The 15,000-nt window shown below is 39.8% G+C and overlaps 1 protein-coding gene across 3 annotated transcripts in view; it reads left to right on the top strand.

Annotated features, from left to right (window-relative positions):
• LOC138017849 (phospholipid-transporting ATPase IA-like) overlaps positions 1-15,000 on the top strand; it is a 59,243-nt gene that overhangs the window by 40,371 nt on the left and 3,872 nt on the right. For all 3 annotated transcript variants that reach the window (XM_068864834.1, XM_068864835.1, XM_068864836.1), the window contains 17 exons: positions 352-442; positions 563-627; positions 719-796; positions 1,285-1,314; positions 1,482-1,564; positions 2,703-2,811; positions 3,094-3,171; positions 3,985-4,095; positions 4,317-4,391; positions 4,964-5,086; positions 6,498-6,576; positions 7,665-7,726; positions 8,074-8,130; positions 8,534-8,641; positions 9,831-9,919; positions 10,798-10,858; positions 12,327-12,370. In XM_068864834.1, the coding sequence (XP_068720935.1) occupies positions 352-442; positions 563-627; positions 719-796; positions 1,285-1,314; positions 1,482-1,564; positions 2,703-2,811; positions 3,094-3,171; positions 3,985-4,095; positions 4,317-4,391; positions 4,964-5,086; positions 6,498-6,576; positions 7,665-7,726; positions 8,074-8,130; positions 8,534-8,641; positions 9,831-9,919; positions 10,798-10,858; positions 12,327-12,370 (1,343 nt within the window). The remainder of the gene's footprint in view (positions 1-351; positions 443-562; positions 628-718; positions 797-1,284; positions 1,315-1,481; positions 1,565-2,702; positions 2,812-3,093; positions 3,172-3,984; positions 4,096-4,316; positions 4,392-4,963; positions 5,087-6,497; positions 6,577-7,664; positions 7,727-8,073; positions 8,131-8,533; positions 8,642-9,830; positions 9,920-10,797; positions 10,859-12,326; positions 12,371-15,000) is intronic.

Genomic DNA, 15,000 nt, shown 5'->3' with positions numbered 1-15,000 from the left:
GAAGGATCAAACTGTATTCTCCTCACGGATGACTTGGTGAATTCTTGAAACCGTTCGTGTTCATTTTGTAGAAATAAAGTGAGGAAAAAAAATTGGTGTTTGTCTCGCTTCGGACTTGAAGGGTTAAATTGTGGTAGTTTTTAAATAGGAGGTATCCAAGAAAAATCCAGCGAGCGGTTAGCATGAGCGTGCAAATACGTGGTGCGCCTCCTTTTCCCAATTACATACTCTTCCTTTTTGTTTGATGTAGTTGTCGTTATTTTATTTTATTTTCATTTTTGTGAGGAGAGGGTAGGTGAGGTGGGTGCTAAACCTCTTCTGGTGTGATTATATTCTGTGTTTTTTGTGTAGGGTGTTCCAGAAAGCATTGCTGCCCTCGCAGACGCTGATATCAAGATTTGGGTTTTGACTGGTGACAAGCAAGAGACTGCTATCAACATCGGTAACGCAGTCCACTTGTTATAAAATGATAGCTTTTTGTTGACTCGCTAAATCATTGCATAACGCGTAGGAGAGAACAAACGCCACGTTCTGATGTGTGATATATTTCCTTCTGTTGTAGGGTATGCTTGTCGCTTGCTCACTGCGAAGATGAAGCTTCTTATTTGTGGAGAAGAAACCCATGATGTGAGTTGTCCTTACTACTAGCTCCAATATGTGTGCATGTTGATCGTTACTTACTTTAATTTTCTGCTAATTGTATTGTATTCATCATCAGGGTACACGCGAATGGCTAAATGAGCATCTGAGAGATATTGGCCGAGTATCAGCCCAGAAGCATCCGCCTGCAATAAGGGTAAGCCGAACTCTGCCCTAATAATGAAAGACTCATAAGGCCTACATACATACCTACTCTATTGAAATAGCAGCCAAAGGCTGATATGCATGGCCCTTAGATATAGCCACAGACGCAGACAAGATAAAAGTTACAACTCTATTACAAGTCACAAAAATACATGCACATTGCAATAACCGGTTTGTTTATTTCTTTGTTCTTCTTGCTTATCTTCTCATTTTGTCACTTTTCTTCGTCCTTGTCCTCTAAACCTCTCTTTCAAGCTGAATTTTAATATATCGAAAAGGACCTATTTGAACTATTTGTTTAATCAGAATAATTAATACCGGTATTGTACTGAAGAAAGAAAGTAGCTACCGACTAGTATCCTAACCCTTGCGTGGTGGGCGTTAAAGCGTTTTAATGTCCACTTATCTTCCAGCACTGTAATGGCTGTAAAGGCTCGCGTAATTCCGTGTCCTTGTTAAAGTTCTTATGTTTTCTTTCAGGATGACTTGGGCTTGATCATCACAGGCAAGGTATGATCTGATTCTTTGGTAATTTAACGATTGACTTTTCTTTTTCTGACAGAATGACTGTCTATACATCACGTTAGAATTCAAGTACGCGAAAGGTTTTGCGTCCTAAATAATGAAGATATTAATGTGCTAAAGTAACATTCTAAAAGTTTTTTTTTTTCAAATAGACCTTATTGCATGGCTTGTCAGACGAACTTAAGTTAAGTTTCTTGGATCTGGCGCTAAGTTGTAAAGCTGTCATCTGTTGCAGGTTGGTGAACTTTGCGTATATTTTCCGTAGTGCCTTTCTGCGTTTATAACATACGTAACTGGCGGGAGGCAAATGACGAGCGGGGAATGGGGAGGGGCACAGCTCCTCTCCCCATTCTCCGTGCGGCTTTGCCACTCGTTAACTGCCAGGTGATCTGGTGACGTAATTCGGAGGAATGGGGAGAAAATAGACTTTATTCACGATGGCCTCCATTTTGGATTTGCTATGATCATGCAAATTAGCTACACACTTCTGAGGGGGCAAAGGGGCAAACAACACAATTGCGAGAGATTACAACGAACAGATTTGCCAAATAGATGATTTTTTTCGCGTTCATTGAATGTTTCTCACCTAAGTAGTAAAATAAAATGATTACACAAGTTACGTCGATGTTTTTGTCAGTGAAAAATGAGGAGATAACAAAGTAAAAAGTCAAAATGTCAAAGGCAATCAAAAATATAATATTATTACAAAAGGTACTTACGGTAATTCTAAATTCTAAAATGTACTTTTAGCAATGTTATTTCAATATTTCGACGAGCCGATTTTCCGCAATTTGTCTTTTTTCTAATGTTTGCCCCCCCAAAATAACACATGGCTAATTTGCATGACAATGTGAAAACCAACATGGCTGCTATCGTGAATAAGGCCTATTTTAACGCCGTATCCCACAACCGCGCGCGGCCTTGAATGTTATTTTGGAATTCAGCATGGCAGAGGCGAGGTTAGATCTTGTCGGTTCTACTTGAATGTTTATTCAGTAACAGGAAACGCGGGAGACACGAAATGATCTGTTGAGTTTTGGCGATGGAAATACTGCCGGAAATTTGGAAACAACACCTAAGGCCGCGCGCGATTGTGGTATAGGGACTTTTTCTTCCCAGTCCTCCAAATTACGTCCTGAGATCGCGTGGTGCCTCCCGTGTCAATAATCCCGCCAGCTAGGCAGGCTGTCGGGTCATGCGATTACAATCGGAAAAGTAATAAATTTCTCTATTACTTTGGAGTTGAATCTTTGAATTTTATTCTTTTATTCACTTAAATGTTTGAGCGACACAGTTCGCCAAGAACCCATCGTTGGACCTGAGAGATTTACTTAAGTTTTCAATTTACAATATGTTGTTTGTTTTATTTTCAGGGTTTCTCCTTTGCAGAAGGCGCAAGTGGTGAAGCTTGTTAAACAGCACGTTAAGGACGCCATTACTCTCGCTATTGGCGATGGAGCTAATGATGTTGGAATGATTCAGGTCAGATTCTAAATTAATTTAGAATTATCTTGCTTTCGTTGTGGCATAAAATTAGACAAAACTCGCGAATGCCACAGGCTATAGCGCCGTTCACGCGCTTTGAACAAGTTACATTTCTCTGCTTCGCCAGCGAATTAAGGTCGGTTTATTAGTTAGCGTAATTACTCAGGCACGGTTTGTCAGAGAACGGTCTTTTATTTTCAGATGGCTATCCCTGCATGTTTTCTTGTCATGTTTTAAAAGGTCTTCTCTCCAGTCGTAACTTAATTATTGTCGTTGCAGGCGGCACATGTCGGTGTGGGGATCAGTGGAGTTGAAGGTCTGCAGGCAGCCAGCGCCTCGGATTACGCTATCGCACAGGTATCCCAATATTTAGTGACTTGACGGCGCCGCGGCTGGTAACCATCTGGGGCCGGTTCCTCCAAGCCTGGTTAGCGCTAACCGTTGGTTAAAAGGTGTCAAAACCGATAGGTTTCCATGGTATTTAACGCTGGTTAGCGCTATCTATGCTTCGAGCAACCCGGGCCTGGGCTCGTTTGTTCAAAAGGTGGATAACGCTATCCACCGGATAAATCACTATCCAGCGGATAAACACTAGCAAAACCAGTTGAGTTATCCAGTGGATAGAGGTATCCACCCTTTGAACAACTGGGACCTGGTGTCAAGATGTGGATGCTGATCACTGATGCGAGTAAATAGGGACTTTAAGGTCTACGACGCAGTCGTCAGCAAGAACGCCACACAAAACAATGATTTCATTGGTTAAAAGGGGAAAAAAAGGTCGTGCTGCACGTGCGGCACGCATGTTAGCACATGTGTTTGCGTTACTCTGCATAACAACGACGTGAAATATCACGAAATTTTAGGTTTTGACGACAACGTGAGCATGCAACGGAGAATCTTTCATTCTCTATTTACACTTTGAAACCGCTCGTACTGAATTATTTTTAAGATATATCGCCTACATTGTGGGACATGAACGAGATGGAATAATCGCCAAAGACTTATGATAAAGCAAAGTTATATTTTGAGGTTCCTAACAGGCGGTGTCGTAGGGTTGCAACTCTTGCTCTTCCTGGTTCCTTGCTTTTGCTTTGAAGCCATTTTCGAAAAGCAACTTTGGTAACTCAACACCTTCATAACCGCAAACTCTTTGTTTCATCTTGTCCGCAGTTTCGTTATTTGAACAAACTGCTGTTTGTTCATGGAGCATGGAGTTACCAACGTTTAGCCAAACTCATCCTTTATTCATTTTACAAGAATGTTTGTCTTTATGTGATCGAGGTAAGTAAGTCTAGCACCACGTAAATGAACTTATAATGCAAAGTATTTCAAATTCCTTGCTTATTTAGAATTCCCGCGTTGTTGTTGCGGGAAAATTGGTGGTAGAATAATCTTCACTCTTAACAAATTTTTGATCGCTCACATTGTGGCATATTATATATAAAATTTTTCTGCTTGGAGTGTTTATTTGATCGAGTAATCAATATCTTTGTGTTTTGTAGCTTTGGTTTGCTCTTGACAATGGTTTTTCTGGTCAAATCTTGTTTGACAAGTGGTGTATTGGAATCTACAATGTGGTAAGTTTTGGTTTGCTAGAAGCGAAAGTTGTTACAGTATAGGCACGAGTAAGTGCAAAGGCAGAGGACTCTTGAAAAATGATGGACACCAAAATAATCCCAAAAAGAAATCACCTAACTCGCCTTCCCCCAACCCAAATAAAAATGGAAAATAAACAAACAGTTCGCCCCTGAGTCCCAAAAAACTGTTAAGCTCAAACAGATGAGAATACTGGGTGAAGGAAGGCTCTGACCAAGTGCTTTCATTCCTACCACGGCTTGCCAAGCGTCAAATCAACGCAACTACACAAATGGAGTGTGACTCATGCCGAGTTCCTGATGGACAGAGCAACAGCTACAACAACAACAGTATAGTACGAGCTGCCCGGAATAACCACGAGGGCTAAAGGAGCCAGCTCGAGATAAGAATGCTACAAACCGGAATGAAAACGCTTTCCAGCATTCATTCCTTTAATGAAGGTCGACTTTAGGAACTCTTCCTTCTGCGTGGGAATCTATGCATCCCCCTTTCACTTCTTTCTTCCATGGATTTTGGGTGCATTTTAACTCGTTTTGGTGTCTTTGCATTTTAGGTTTTCACTTCAGTTCCACCGCTGGCCATCGGCTTGTTTGATCGCACGGTATCTTCTGATAGCATGCTGAAATACCCAAAGCTGTACAAAGCGTCACAAAATGCTGAGATTTACAACAGCAAGGTAACGTCTTTTGTCACTTTTGCATATGTTCCAAAAGGCACCGAGTTGAAATTTTCCTCAGATGACACCAATCTCGTTCCAAGGGTGTTTCTTTTCTGACTCCTCAACGACGAAGGAGGCATTGAGGAGAGACTCTGAGAACGAGGTTGAGGTGACATAAGTCTTGTGTTCACAAGGGATGGTTACCAGTGCTTTCCCTATGAAAAAAATTCCTACCATATTTTTTAATCAGATATGTCCAAAAATGCTCCTAATTAGATGCACGCGGATTTCAATAAGCGTCACGAAGTGTCCCCTTGCTGTTCTTCTCTCGTGTCTAGGAATTCAGACAATTAAAGTGCTACTACGACCAAAATCTCGAGAGAGCCCATGTTTTGCATATATAATAAATTTCGTTTACAGTCGGAAATTTTAAGCTAGTGAGTAAAGGACGTCATTATCCCTAGTTCCAACCCTCTGAGGTCCAATCGGTCAGTTTTGAACGATAGTAATGGCGGACCGTGAAATCCAAAAATACAGCCTTTGGATAAAACTCAAAGCTCAAAATTCTTCCAGTTAGGTGTTAAGCAAACACGCTTTCAAAATCTGAAGAAAAAAAAAAGGAACTGATTTTTTGATCATAGTAGGAGTTTAACATCACAAAGTGTCCCCCAAATGTTGCTCCTCGAGTAAGGATAAACAGCTGCATTTACCCTAAACTAAAAACAACGCTAACCTTTACGCTTCAATACCTTATTGTTGGAAATAGGTAAAGGTGAAGGTTAAGGCACTTTATTTAACGTCGTTAGTTCCTTCAGTTACGAAACTGGTATCAATGGAAGCTGACGGTGCACCCTTTACCCCCCTCCCTCTGTCAGTGCTCCGTTTTACAGGTATTTGAATCTATAGAGCGTTTTCACGTGACGTCACGGCAGCCATGTTGGTGTTCCAAACTAATCCTCTGGGATTTAAATTCTATGTTTATGTTCTATGCAAATAGCTTCTTTTGTTTCGTTAAATTAGCATCCATTTTAGTCACGTGAGTGAAAACGCTCTATAGCTACACGGACCAGAGGAAAGTCGAAAGACACTTTGAAGTCACCGAGGATCGAACCGGGGACCTCTTGCTCAGAAGGCCGCGCACTATCCAACTGAACTACGCCTGCTCCTAGGTAGCAAAGGCTTGGACTTAAAAGGGACACGTCTTGTTGCCGAATGTCAAAATTGGGCTTGTAGCTAAGTATTTGCATTTCTGGACATAAGTGCTTGTTTAGGAAAGAATGGCCATTTTGCTATGCCAAGAATTACAAAAGCTTTGCGTTCTGTTCCAGCGAAACGTAGCGTGAACTGATCGCCGGAGTAAACAACACCCTTGCAATGCTTTCGTTTGTTGTGATCACTGAAATACTTAGTATCTTTTGGTTGGTTGTAGGTATTTTGGATGTGGATCGCAGCATCAGTTTACCACTCTCTTCTGTTGTTCTATTTGCCCTGTTTTATGTTGAAGCACGGTACGTATGTCATAGCGTGCAGTCGTAGATGTGTTTTCAGCGGCTGTCGTTTCAATCTGCCATTTATCAGACCTTGCGGAGCGCAAGATAGGGTGGGTTGTATATCGTTATTAAGGTATCGCAGCTAAGTGCTAATAATGCAATTATATCCTTGGATTATTAGAAATGGTCACAAATTATGGATAAATTTTTCCTACTTCATTTTGGAAATACAAGAAAACTGATGCGTGCAGTTACTGATATTTGTCGAGAATGGTATAATAGCTCATATACCATGATGGCTAAGCCAATCGAAACATAGAATTGCATTTTCCAATAATCTAGTTTTTAATAATTTCAGTTACGCTCACTCTCCCTCGGAGATCGACCTGTGTAAGGGACTTAATGCATAAATGAAATGAAAAGGTTTTCTTTGTTTTCGTTTTATCAAAGACCGTATTCAAAATATTATGTAGACATATTGGAATGTGAAAGGGTCCTTGAATAAAAGGCGTCGGGTTGTCTAAATCGAAAGCGGCTTATTGCTGACAGCCGAGTGAGTGAGCGACAACTCGTTTCTCCGCCGGGCATCAAAGAGAGAAAAACGACGCAGTTTGTGGAACTGAGACTGTTACACATGGGATACTTTCTGCGAACTCTCATTCCACATCTTACACTCGCATAAATATAATATGTACAAGAAAAGGGATGCTCTCTGCACCAGTTACACCATCTCATAGGGTTGTTTGAGAATCAAGACTTAAAAAAACAATGTATCCTGCCTTAAAACGATACAGATGCAGTCTTTGCAGATGGAATAAAATGAGACCAGCAACGGCAGGTGATAGACCGATTAACTTCCTTTGCTGTATTGACCAGAAAACAGCAAACCCTTGCCCCCTCCCCCCCCGCCAGAAATCATAGCCCCTAATTAGATGCATGCGGATTTCAATAAGCGTCACGATGCACAAAGCATCCTTAATCTTCTACCCAACTTGACATAGTGAAATTCCCTGTGACGTGGTTTGTTTTAGTGCAGCAGCAACTTCAGCGTTTGAACGCTCGCAACACAACGGTTGACTTTTTTGTTCTTATCTTCGTCATTTTAGAGGCTCCATTTAGTGATGGAATCGTGGTTGGACAGTGGTTCTTAGGAAATGTAGTTTACACGGTATGTTTCATCTTCTTTGATAAAAGCTTATTCGGCTTACGTTGATCAGATTTTATCCTTCAAATACCTCCGGTCCAGCTGCACGAAGGGTCGATTACCCAACATGAGTAATCTTCAATCAGAAACCCATAAGGGTTGAAACGTTGAAACATTCAAAGCAATTTCCTGAAACTTACTCTGAGCGTGGGAATATTTGCTGGTGCCAGCGCTCATTTGACTTTAACTTGCTTTTTATTGGTGGATAAAGTGGCGCGAAATTATTCAGCCAATCATTTAGCGTGGCAACCGCATTCGCGTAATTACTTTTGACAGTTCATGTTTTCTTTCGCACTGCCTTCATTTTACAGCTGGTCGTTATAACGGTATGTCTAAAAGCAGGAATGGAACTGGACACTTGGAATTGGGTGAGTGGAACCGTTAGCGGGTTGGTAGCGGTATTTATTTCCTTTGCACTCCATTATATCTACATTTAAACGATATTTTGAGTGAGGTCGTCATTGAAAATTGTTGTAGGAGGATAGTGAAAATACAGAAAGGCTTTTTAAAATTACGTTATCTTATGCTAATAGTAGAAGGAAAGTCTTCAGCACCTTTCAGATTTTTTTGTCACAAGTAGTATCACCGGGAAATCAACCAATCTCTAGAGACGTGGATAACAATGGTGAGTTCTGGTGGACGAACATGGCAGCCATGACGTAACGTGAAATCTAACTGTGGTTAGATTGACTTTTCGGTCCTTGTATATAATCGTATGCAACAGGCGCTGCCATTGCGATGTGCTTCTCATTTGATTGTTCTTCATTACAGCTTTGTCACGTGGCTATATGGGGAAGCATGGCCAGCTGGTTTATTTTCTTGTTAATATACTGTGTTCCAAACGTGGCGCTCTACATCGCTCCCGATATGATAGGACAGGTATACTTTCCTTTGAACTCCCTTGCTTATTAGATTATCTCAGAGCCAGTGGATTATGGGTCCTATATTCGCAAAAGTAGTAGCGATTTGATTATAGTTACCTTTTGTTAGAGAAGAGAGGCTGAAAGTTGTTGCCTCTGCTTATGTTGCTTGAACTTATGCTTGCGTCGATAAGAGAAGATTAGGAGCCCGTTTCTCGTGTGTCACAATAAACGCATTTCGATATATTAAAATCCAGTCCTAAAAAAAGACATCATCTCGAGGCTCTGGGGAATAAATATAAGGATTTGTATGAGTTTAGCCTCGAGATGATGCCTTTTGTTAAGGAATCAATTTTAATATATCGGAAGTGGGCTATTCCATCTGTATCTTAAGAAGGAAGAAGTTTTAGCTCATCAATTGTCAGAATCATTTTGGTATTAGATATCTTAAGAACATACTAAAAGACCGGCGCTTTAAAATAAGCGGATGACGAAACCTGAAATACAGTGTTAACCCATTAGTCCCATGCAAGAGTGACCAACATCAAATTTCTTCTGACAAGATCATTACGTAATCAGGAGAAAAGGTTATGAGAATTCATAAAATGATCACCAGACGGAAGTTTTTGTCTTTTAGCAAATCCTCGGCCCATTTAATAGCATAAGAGAATAAATGTAGGTCAGTCAGGAGAATTTTCAAGTGGATATTGAGGCTTTTGCGAAGGAGGAGTTGCGAAGCCCAATATGGAATATATTTTCTCCCAACTAGCCGTCGATATAATGTGGTATTGCCGTCTCAAAATCGCAATTAGTTTTGTATCGCGATCTTTCATTTATAAAGGATAAATAAAACTGTGAACTAATCAACCGGCGCCTGATTGAAATTTCAATTCTTTCTACCTGCGAAACGTATTTGTTTGCGTACGTCAGCAACCCAATTCAGTGCAACGACGTCAATTTCTACATAAGAACCAATCACAGGCCGCAAAAGTGAGACGGCAATACCACGAAATATTGACGGCTCGCGCATAGGCAAAACTATAAGAAGATCGGGATACTACTAGTGAACTGAAGGTCACTTACAAATAAGACGCTTGTTTTGTTTGCCGTTTTTCGGGTTTTTGCAGTCCAAATAGGCCGTTTGCTGGTGATACATAATTGTCTGTGTCAGACTCATCGGTGACTCTTTGTTTGTATTTTGTTTGTAGGACCGAATGATATACTCGAGTGTCGTGTTTTGGATTTCTCTCTGCATCATACCCGTAATAACTCTTCTAATGGATCTTCTTTACAAAATGTAAGTGTCCCTTACTGTTGTGTCCTTTTTAGCGCCTTTGTAAGAGCCAACATTCATTTCTTCCGTACTTTCCAAGCTGGTATCGCTTTTCAGGTCGGTCTATATAGGTAACAGCTCGTCTTCCGGCGTTCATACGTCCGCTCATTGGCTGCCAAAGTACTATTTTAGAAGCTACTTCCTCTGGTTGTCTGACACAATGACCGGCTAGTTTCAACCTTCGGAAACCCACTTTTGATGATACTGGTGGTAAATTTCCATATAATTCCTTGTTGGTCAATTTATCTTGCCAAGACACATTTAATACCATACGTCACATTTTGGTATAACATCCATCTAATTTCTTCTCCATAGCTTTCGTGACTGTCCATATCTCGCTTCCATAAAGCAGGATATATTCTACAGAGGCCATGAAATTTTATTTCCATATTCTCCTCAACCTTTGACAAGCTGACCATGCCAGAGCCTTTCGGACTTCAAAGAGTTTTTCAGAGCTTTCAAGCCATCCACCGAGTGATTTGAAATTGTTCACAGATTTTATTTCCTCGCCATTCTTTGCCTTGATGGTAGTTTCTCGGTAGTCAATTTACCATATCAACTCAGTTGATAAACCCACTACTTTGTTCCACTTTCCCACCGACGCAGCACCACAGTCTCTAAAGAAACGTCTGTGGTTTACTGTGCGGGTTTAATTGACAGCCATTCCGCATCTAGCGATAAGAGTTTGAAGAAGGAATTCTCACTTCTGATTTGTACAAAAAGTGCGAATGGCATTAATTAGTGCTCTACAATTCGACTCAGACGAATAATAATGTAGCCAACATTTGTGGCTGAATTTAGCCCGCTGCTTCCTGATCAAAACCATACGATTTATTTCTCAGATTTCGAAGAACCTTTTTCAAAACTCTGATGCAGGAGATCCAAGAAGTTGAAGCTGAACATGTACGTTTGTCTTCTCCATTTCGTTGTGCACTATTGTTTTAATTTCCTTAAACGTAATTGAGACCAATATAAAGTTAATTCCTTTACTGATCACAGGACCTCATTTCACCATCAGTTTGAACATGTTTGAAAAAATTGATCTAACAAGCTAAATCACTCAGCTAAGAATCACTCAGAAAAGAATAAACGTGGAATAGAGCATATTCGTATTCACAGTATTGGACTGGAACTACAATCATTTGCATAAAGTTTGAGACACTGACTCGAAAATTCACCTCTTCTTCCTAAAATCCCTTTTCCAGTTCAAAAGAAAAGTCCTAACGCCCCTCCTTCCCCTTCCCCTCTTTTCAATGTTGAAACCCTTAAGTTTGAATGCCAAGTGGAGATGGGAAAACGTTTGTTCGGGGGGATGGGGGTCTGGGATGCGCTGACTTGAATGCCACGCACTGTACGGTTATCAACAGTGATTGTCTCAACTCTTTTTGCAATTGAATGCAAATACCATTTATTATATTCCCCCGCATTAGCCTCCATTGCAAGCATTGTAGTTCTAGTCCAATACTGAGAATATAAGAATATGGTCTATTGAAAACGTGTCACAACATTGTATCATGATAAGGTGGCTCAAACTAGTTTCAACAATTTCACGAGACTGTCTTTGTAAAAGGAATAACTCTGTAACTACAGTGACCTTGAGATTGGAGTACTAGAACAACTACGAGTACTGGGCACGTGCATTACGTGTAAAGAACGGAACTTTTCAAAATGCGCGTGCTCAGAAGTGGCAACTCGTACTCGTTGTCGTCCTACTACTCCAATCTGGAGGTCGCTACTGTTTCACGTAACGCAACGTTGTGGCACCATGTGAAATACTAAGTATAGCTTAACAAGATGCGCTCATTTTTTGTGACTTAACAGGTCACCTTAGCAACAGAAAAGCGATCTTAAAAGACCATATAATTTATCTTTTTAAACTTTTATCTACAAAACAAATTCGTTCATTTCCGGGAAGTAATCCGGCACCAGATTATGTATGATGGTGAAACTCTCTAAAAGTTAAAAAACTTGGGTGAAGCGGATTCAGAGCTTTCTTTAATTCCCAGTGTGAAGGTGACACTGATTCCTCTCCTGACTGAGATTTGTTTTAACTTTGCAAAGAGTTTCAATTGAGACACATAATCGGACGTTTTTAGATGGAACTTCTATTGCTATGTTAACCAATGTATTCCGTCACAATATTGAGCGCATTTTGTTGACAAATAATTGATGTTTTACGTAGGACCGTATCATAGCTATTAGGTGATACAGTGTTTTACACTCTCTCTTTCTAATAGTACGGTTTCTTGAAAGTGATGAAATTGGTTTGAGCCACGTCAAGTGTCTAAACTAACTTAAATCATATTGGCCCTTGTTTTGACGTGGATTTAACTCGTCCAGTGGTCATTAAACGACTTTTATACGTTTTCAGGGAGATCCAAGCAGACTTATCAAATCAGATCATGCAGTTCACAAGTAAGTATTGACTGAACCAAGCCGTCTCTTTCCTTGCACATTTTCGTTCGCCTCCGGCTTTTTCTTTCTCTCTGATACTCACCCGACTAGTACCTTCTCCGCAGTATTGACCGATTCTGTGGGAACAAAAAGGGAAGCATTTTTTACTGATTCTGGAAAAGTTTAGCTCGAGTTTTAACCCTGCTCTACCATTTTCATTGTTTTTTTCTTTATCAACATTGCATATAGTTTTCAGTCGTCGTCGTCATAAGCATGTTTAAATTCTACTTTAATCAACATGCAACGTTATTGTCCCCGTGTTCTCGTAGAGATTTGCTTACACAGTAGTCATCTTGTTAATATGTGCTCAACAGAATATCGCGTTTCTGATTGGTCAATTAAGAATGCATTAATTGTTGGATTGTTGTTGTTCAATCACGTGATCAGCAACCATGTTTTTCAACGAAAACAAAAGAAAACGATTCCCTAATAATTCCCAGAGGATTGGGTCGGGACACCAACATGGCCGCCGTGACGTCATGTGAAAACCGAGAATTGCTTATAGAGTGCAATACGGAAGTTGCTATGGAAACATAGCCATGGAGTAATTTTGTTGAGTATATAATAAATAAAAAAGTCGTGTGAACGCGAGTGCATTTTGTGTTTTATGGTCACTCGTGATGTTTTGAAAGTTCTCAAATAGGCTATTTCCGAGTTCATGTCTTTCTCCTCGTCAAAGCGAGTCTAAGTGTGACGTTTTTCTTATGTAAATTAGTTTTCATTCATATTTAAAGTAGAAGTAATTGCTATCATAAAAACTTCGCACTTATGACGTGAACTCGGAAATGGCCTATTGCAGTCGCCCTACGGGTCATGCAATTTCAGTATATTAATGTAGTATAGTTCATATACACCAATGGGCCCTTTGCAGGTTAGTGATCACATGGTAAAAAAACCGCCATACTGGCACGCAAATTGCCTACTGGGGCATCTAAAGCAAAGAAAATTTAGATTAACTTGCTTTGTTTTCGATGTCCCAGTGCGCAATTTGCGTTCCGGTATGGCGGTTTTTGTTCCATGTGATCACCAACCTGCAAAGGGGCCATTGTAGTAAGCGCTTTACTGATATAATAAAACAGTAAAGCAATTAAAGTAAAATGTATCTTGAAATGTATTTTAATTAAAATTACACCTGTATCTCAACCACAAAATCTTACATCTATAATACAGTAAAATATGTCATACATTTACATCATAGATATGAAACCAAAAAAATTGTAATAATTAGTGTTACATAATATTTACACCGGCATATAGAAAACCTATAAATGCTGGGGCAGGACACGCACACATTAAACTAAGAAAACATCAAAATGTTTTTACAGTTGGTACCAACTTTTCTGTCAAAGGAAACAGGAATTACAATGTAAATGTTACAGAGCATTGTGAGGTTTAGAGCTATAAATAGGATTAAGGACGGTGCCTACTAATTCAAAGCTATTTTTGCGCGGTTGCTGAATATGCGTTAAAAGCAGATCTTAACAAGTGTTATTGAAATTCAAAAAGAAAATTGAGGGTAACCACGCATTTTTCGAAGATACTTGATCAACAATATTTGTAAAGAGCTTTAAAATACAAAGCAATGTATGGCGTTCTTTTACAAATTGAAGCTGAATTATCTCGGAAAAATGCGTGGTTACCCCCAATTTTCTTTTTGGATACCAAGATCACTTGCTAACTTCTGATTTCTCCGCATACTTTTGAACCGCGCAAAAATCTCTTTGTGTTAATAGACCGTATTCATAAATGGCGGCGAAGTAATTATTCTTTTGTCTTTATGCTAATCATCCTAACTAGCCTCGTAAACACGAGCAAAATTCAAAAGAATTTTTGCTCCAAAGTGAGGCTAGTTAGGATGATTATCACAAAGACAAAAGAATAATGTCTTGACCGCCATTTATGAATACGGTCTATAAGGACCACACATAGGAAATTCGAGTATCTCGGGATGCGCAGAACGTATGCGCAATAACAATAGTAGGCACCGTCCTTAACTCTCTTCCCACGGTTTTCCGCGTTATTTGATCGGAAAAATGATTCCCCATTTTTTTTTTGCGTTCCCCATCCTTTGGGTTTGTATAGGCCTTAAAGTGGTACTACGACCAAAAAAAAATTTTGTTTTTCCTTTGGATTTCAAAACTATGTTAACTAAACACTAACTCACCCAAGTTTTAAGTTCTGATTTTAAAAAGACACCTGTTTATTTTAGCTGGAATTTTCTTATTTATTGGTCCGCCATTACTAACTTTAAAATCTTGAGAGAGCTGGGTTGAGGAGAAAATTACGTCAAACACTCACTAGTTTAAGAATGCAATGCGTGTGTACGCACGGGAGTTTCGGGCTTTCAGACTTTTCAACCCGTGTTTTGCATATATAATAAATTGCGTTTACACGCTGAAATTTTAAGCTAGTGAGTAAATGACGTCATTTTCTCTAGATCCAACCCTCTGAGGTCCAATCGGCCAGTTTTGAACGTGAGTAATGGCGGACCATGAAATCCAAAACTTACACTCAAAATAAACAGCCTTTGGATAAAACGCAAAGCTCAAAATTTTGTCAGTTAGGTGTTAAGCGAACACGCTTTCAAAATC

This window comes from Montipora capricornis, chromosome 9 (assembly GCF_036669925.1).
Source record: "Montipora capricornis isolate CH-2021 chromosome 9, ASM3666992v2, whole genome shotgun sequence".
Lineage (NCBI taxonomy): Eukaryota > Metazoa > Cnidaria > Anthozoa > Scleractinia > Acroporidae > Montipora > Montipora capricornis.
This window is presented reverse-complemented; position numbering and strand designations above follow the sequence as displayed.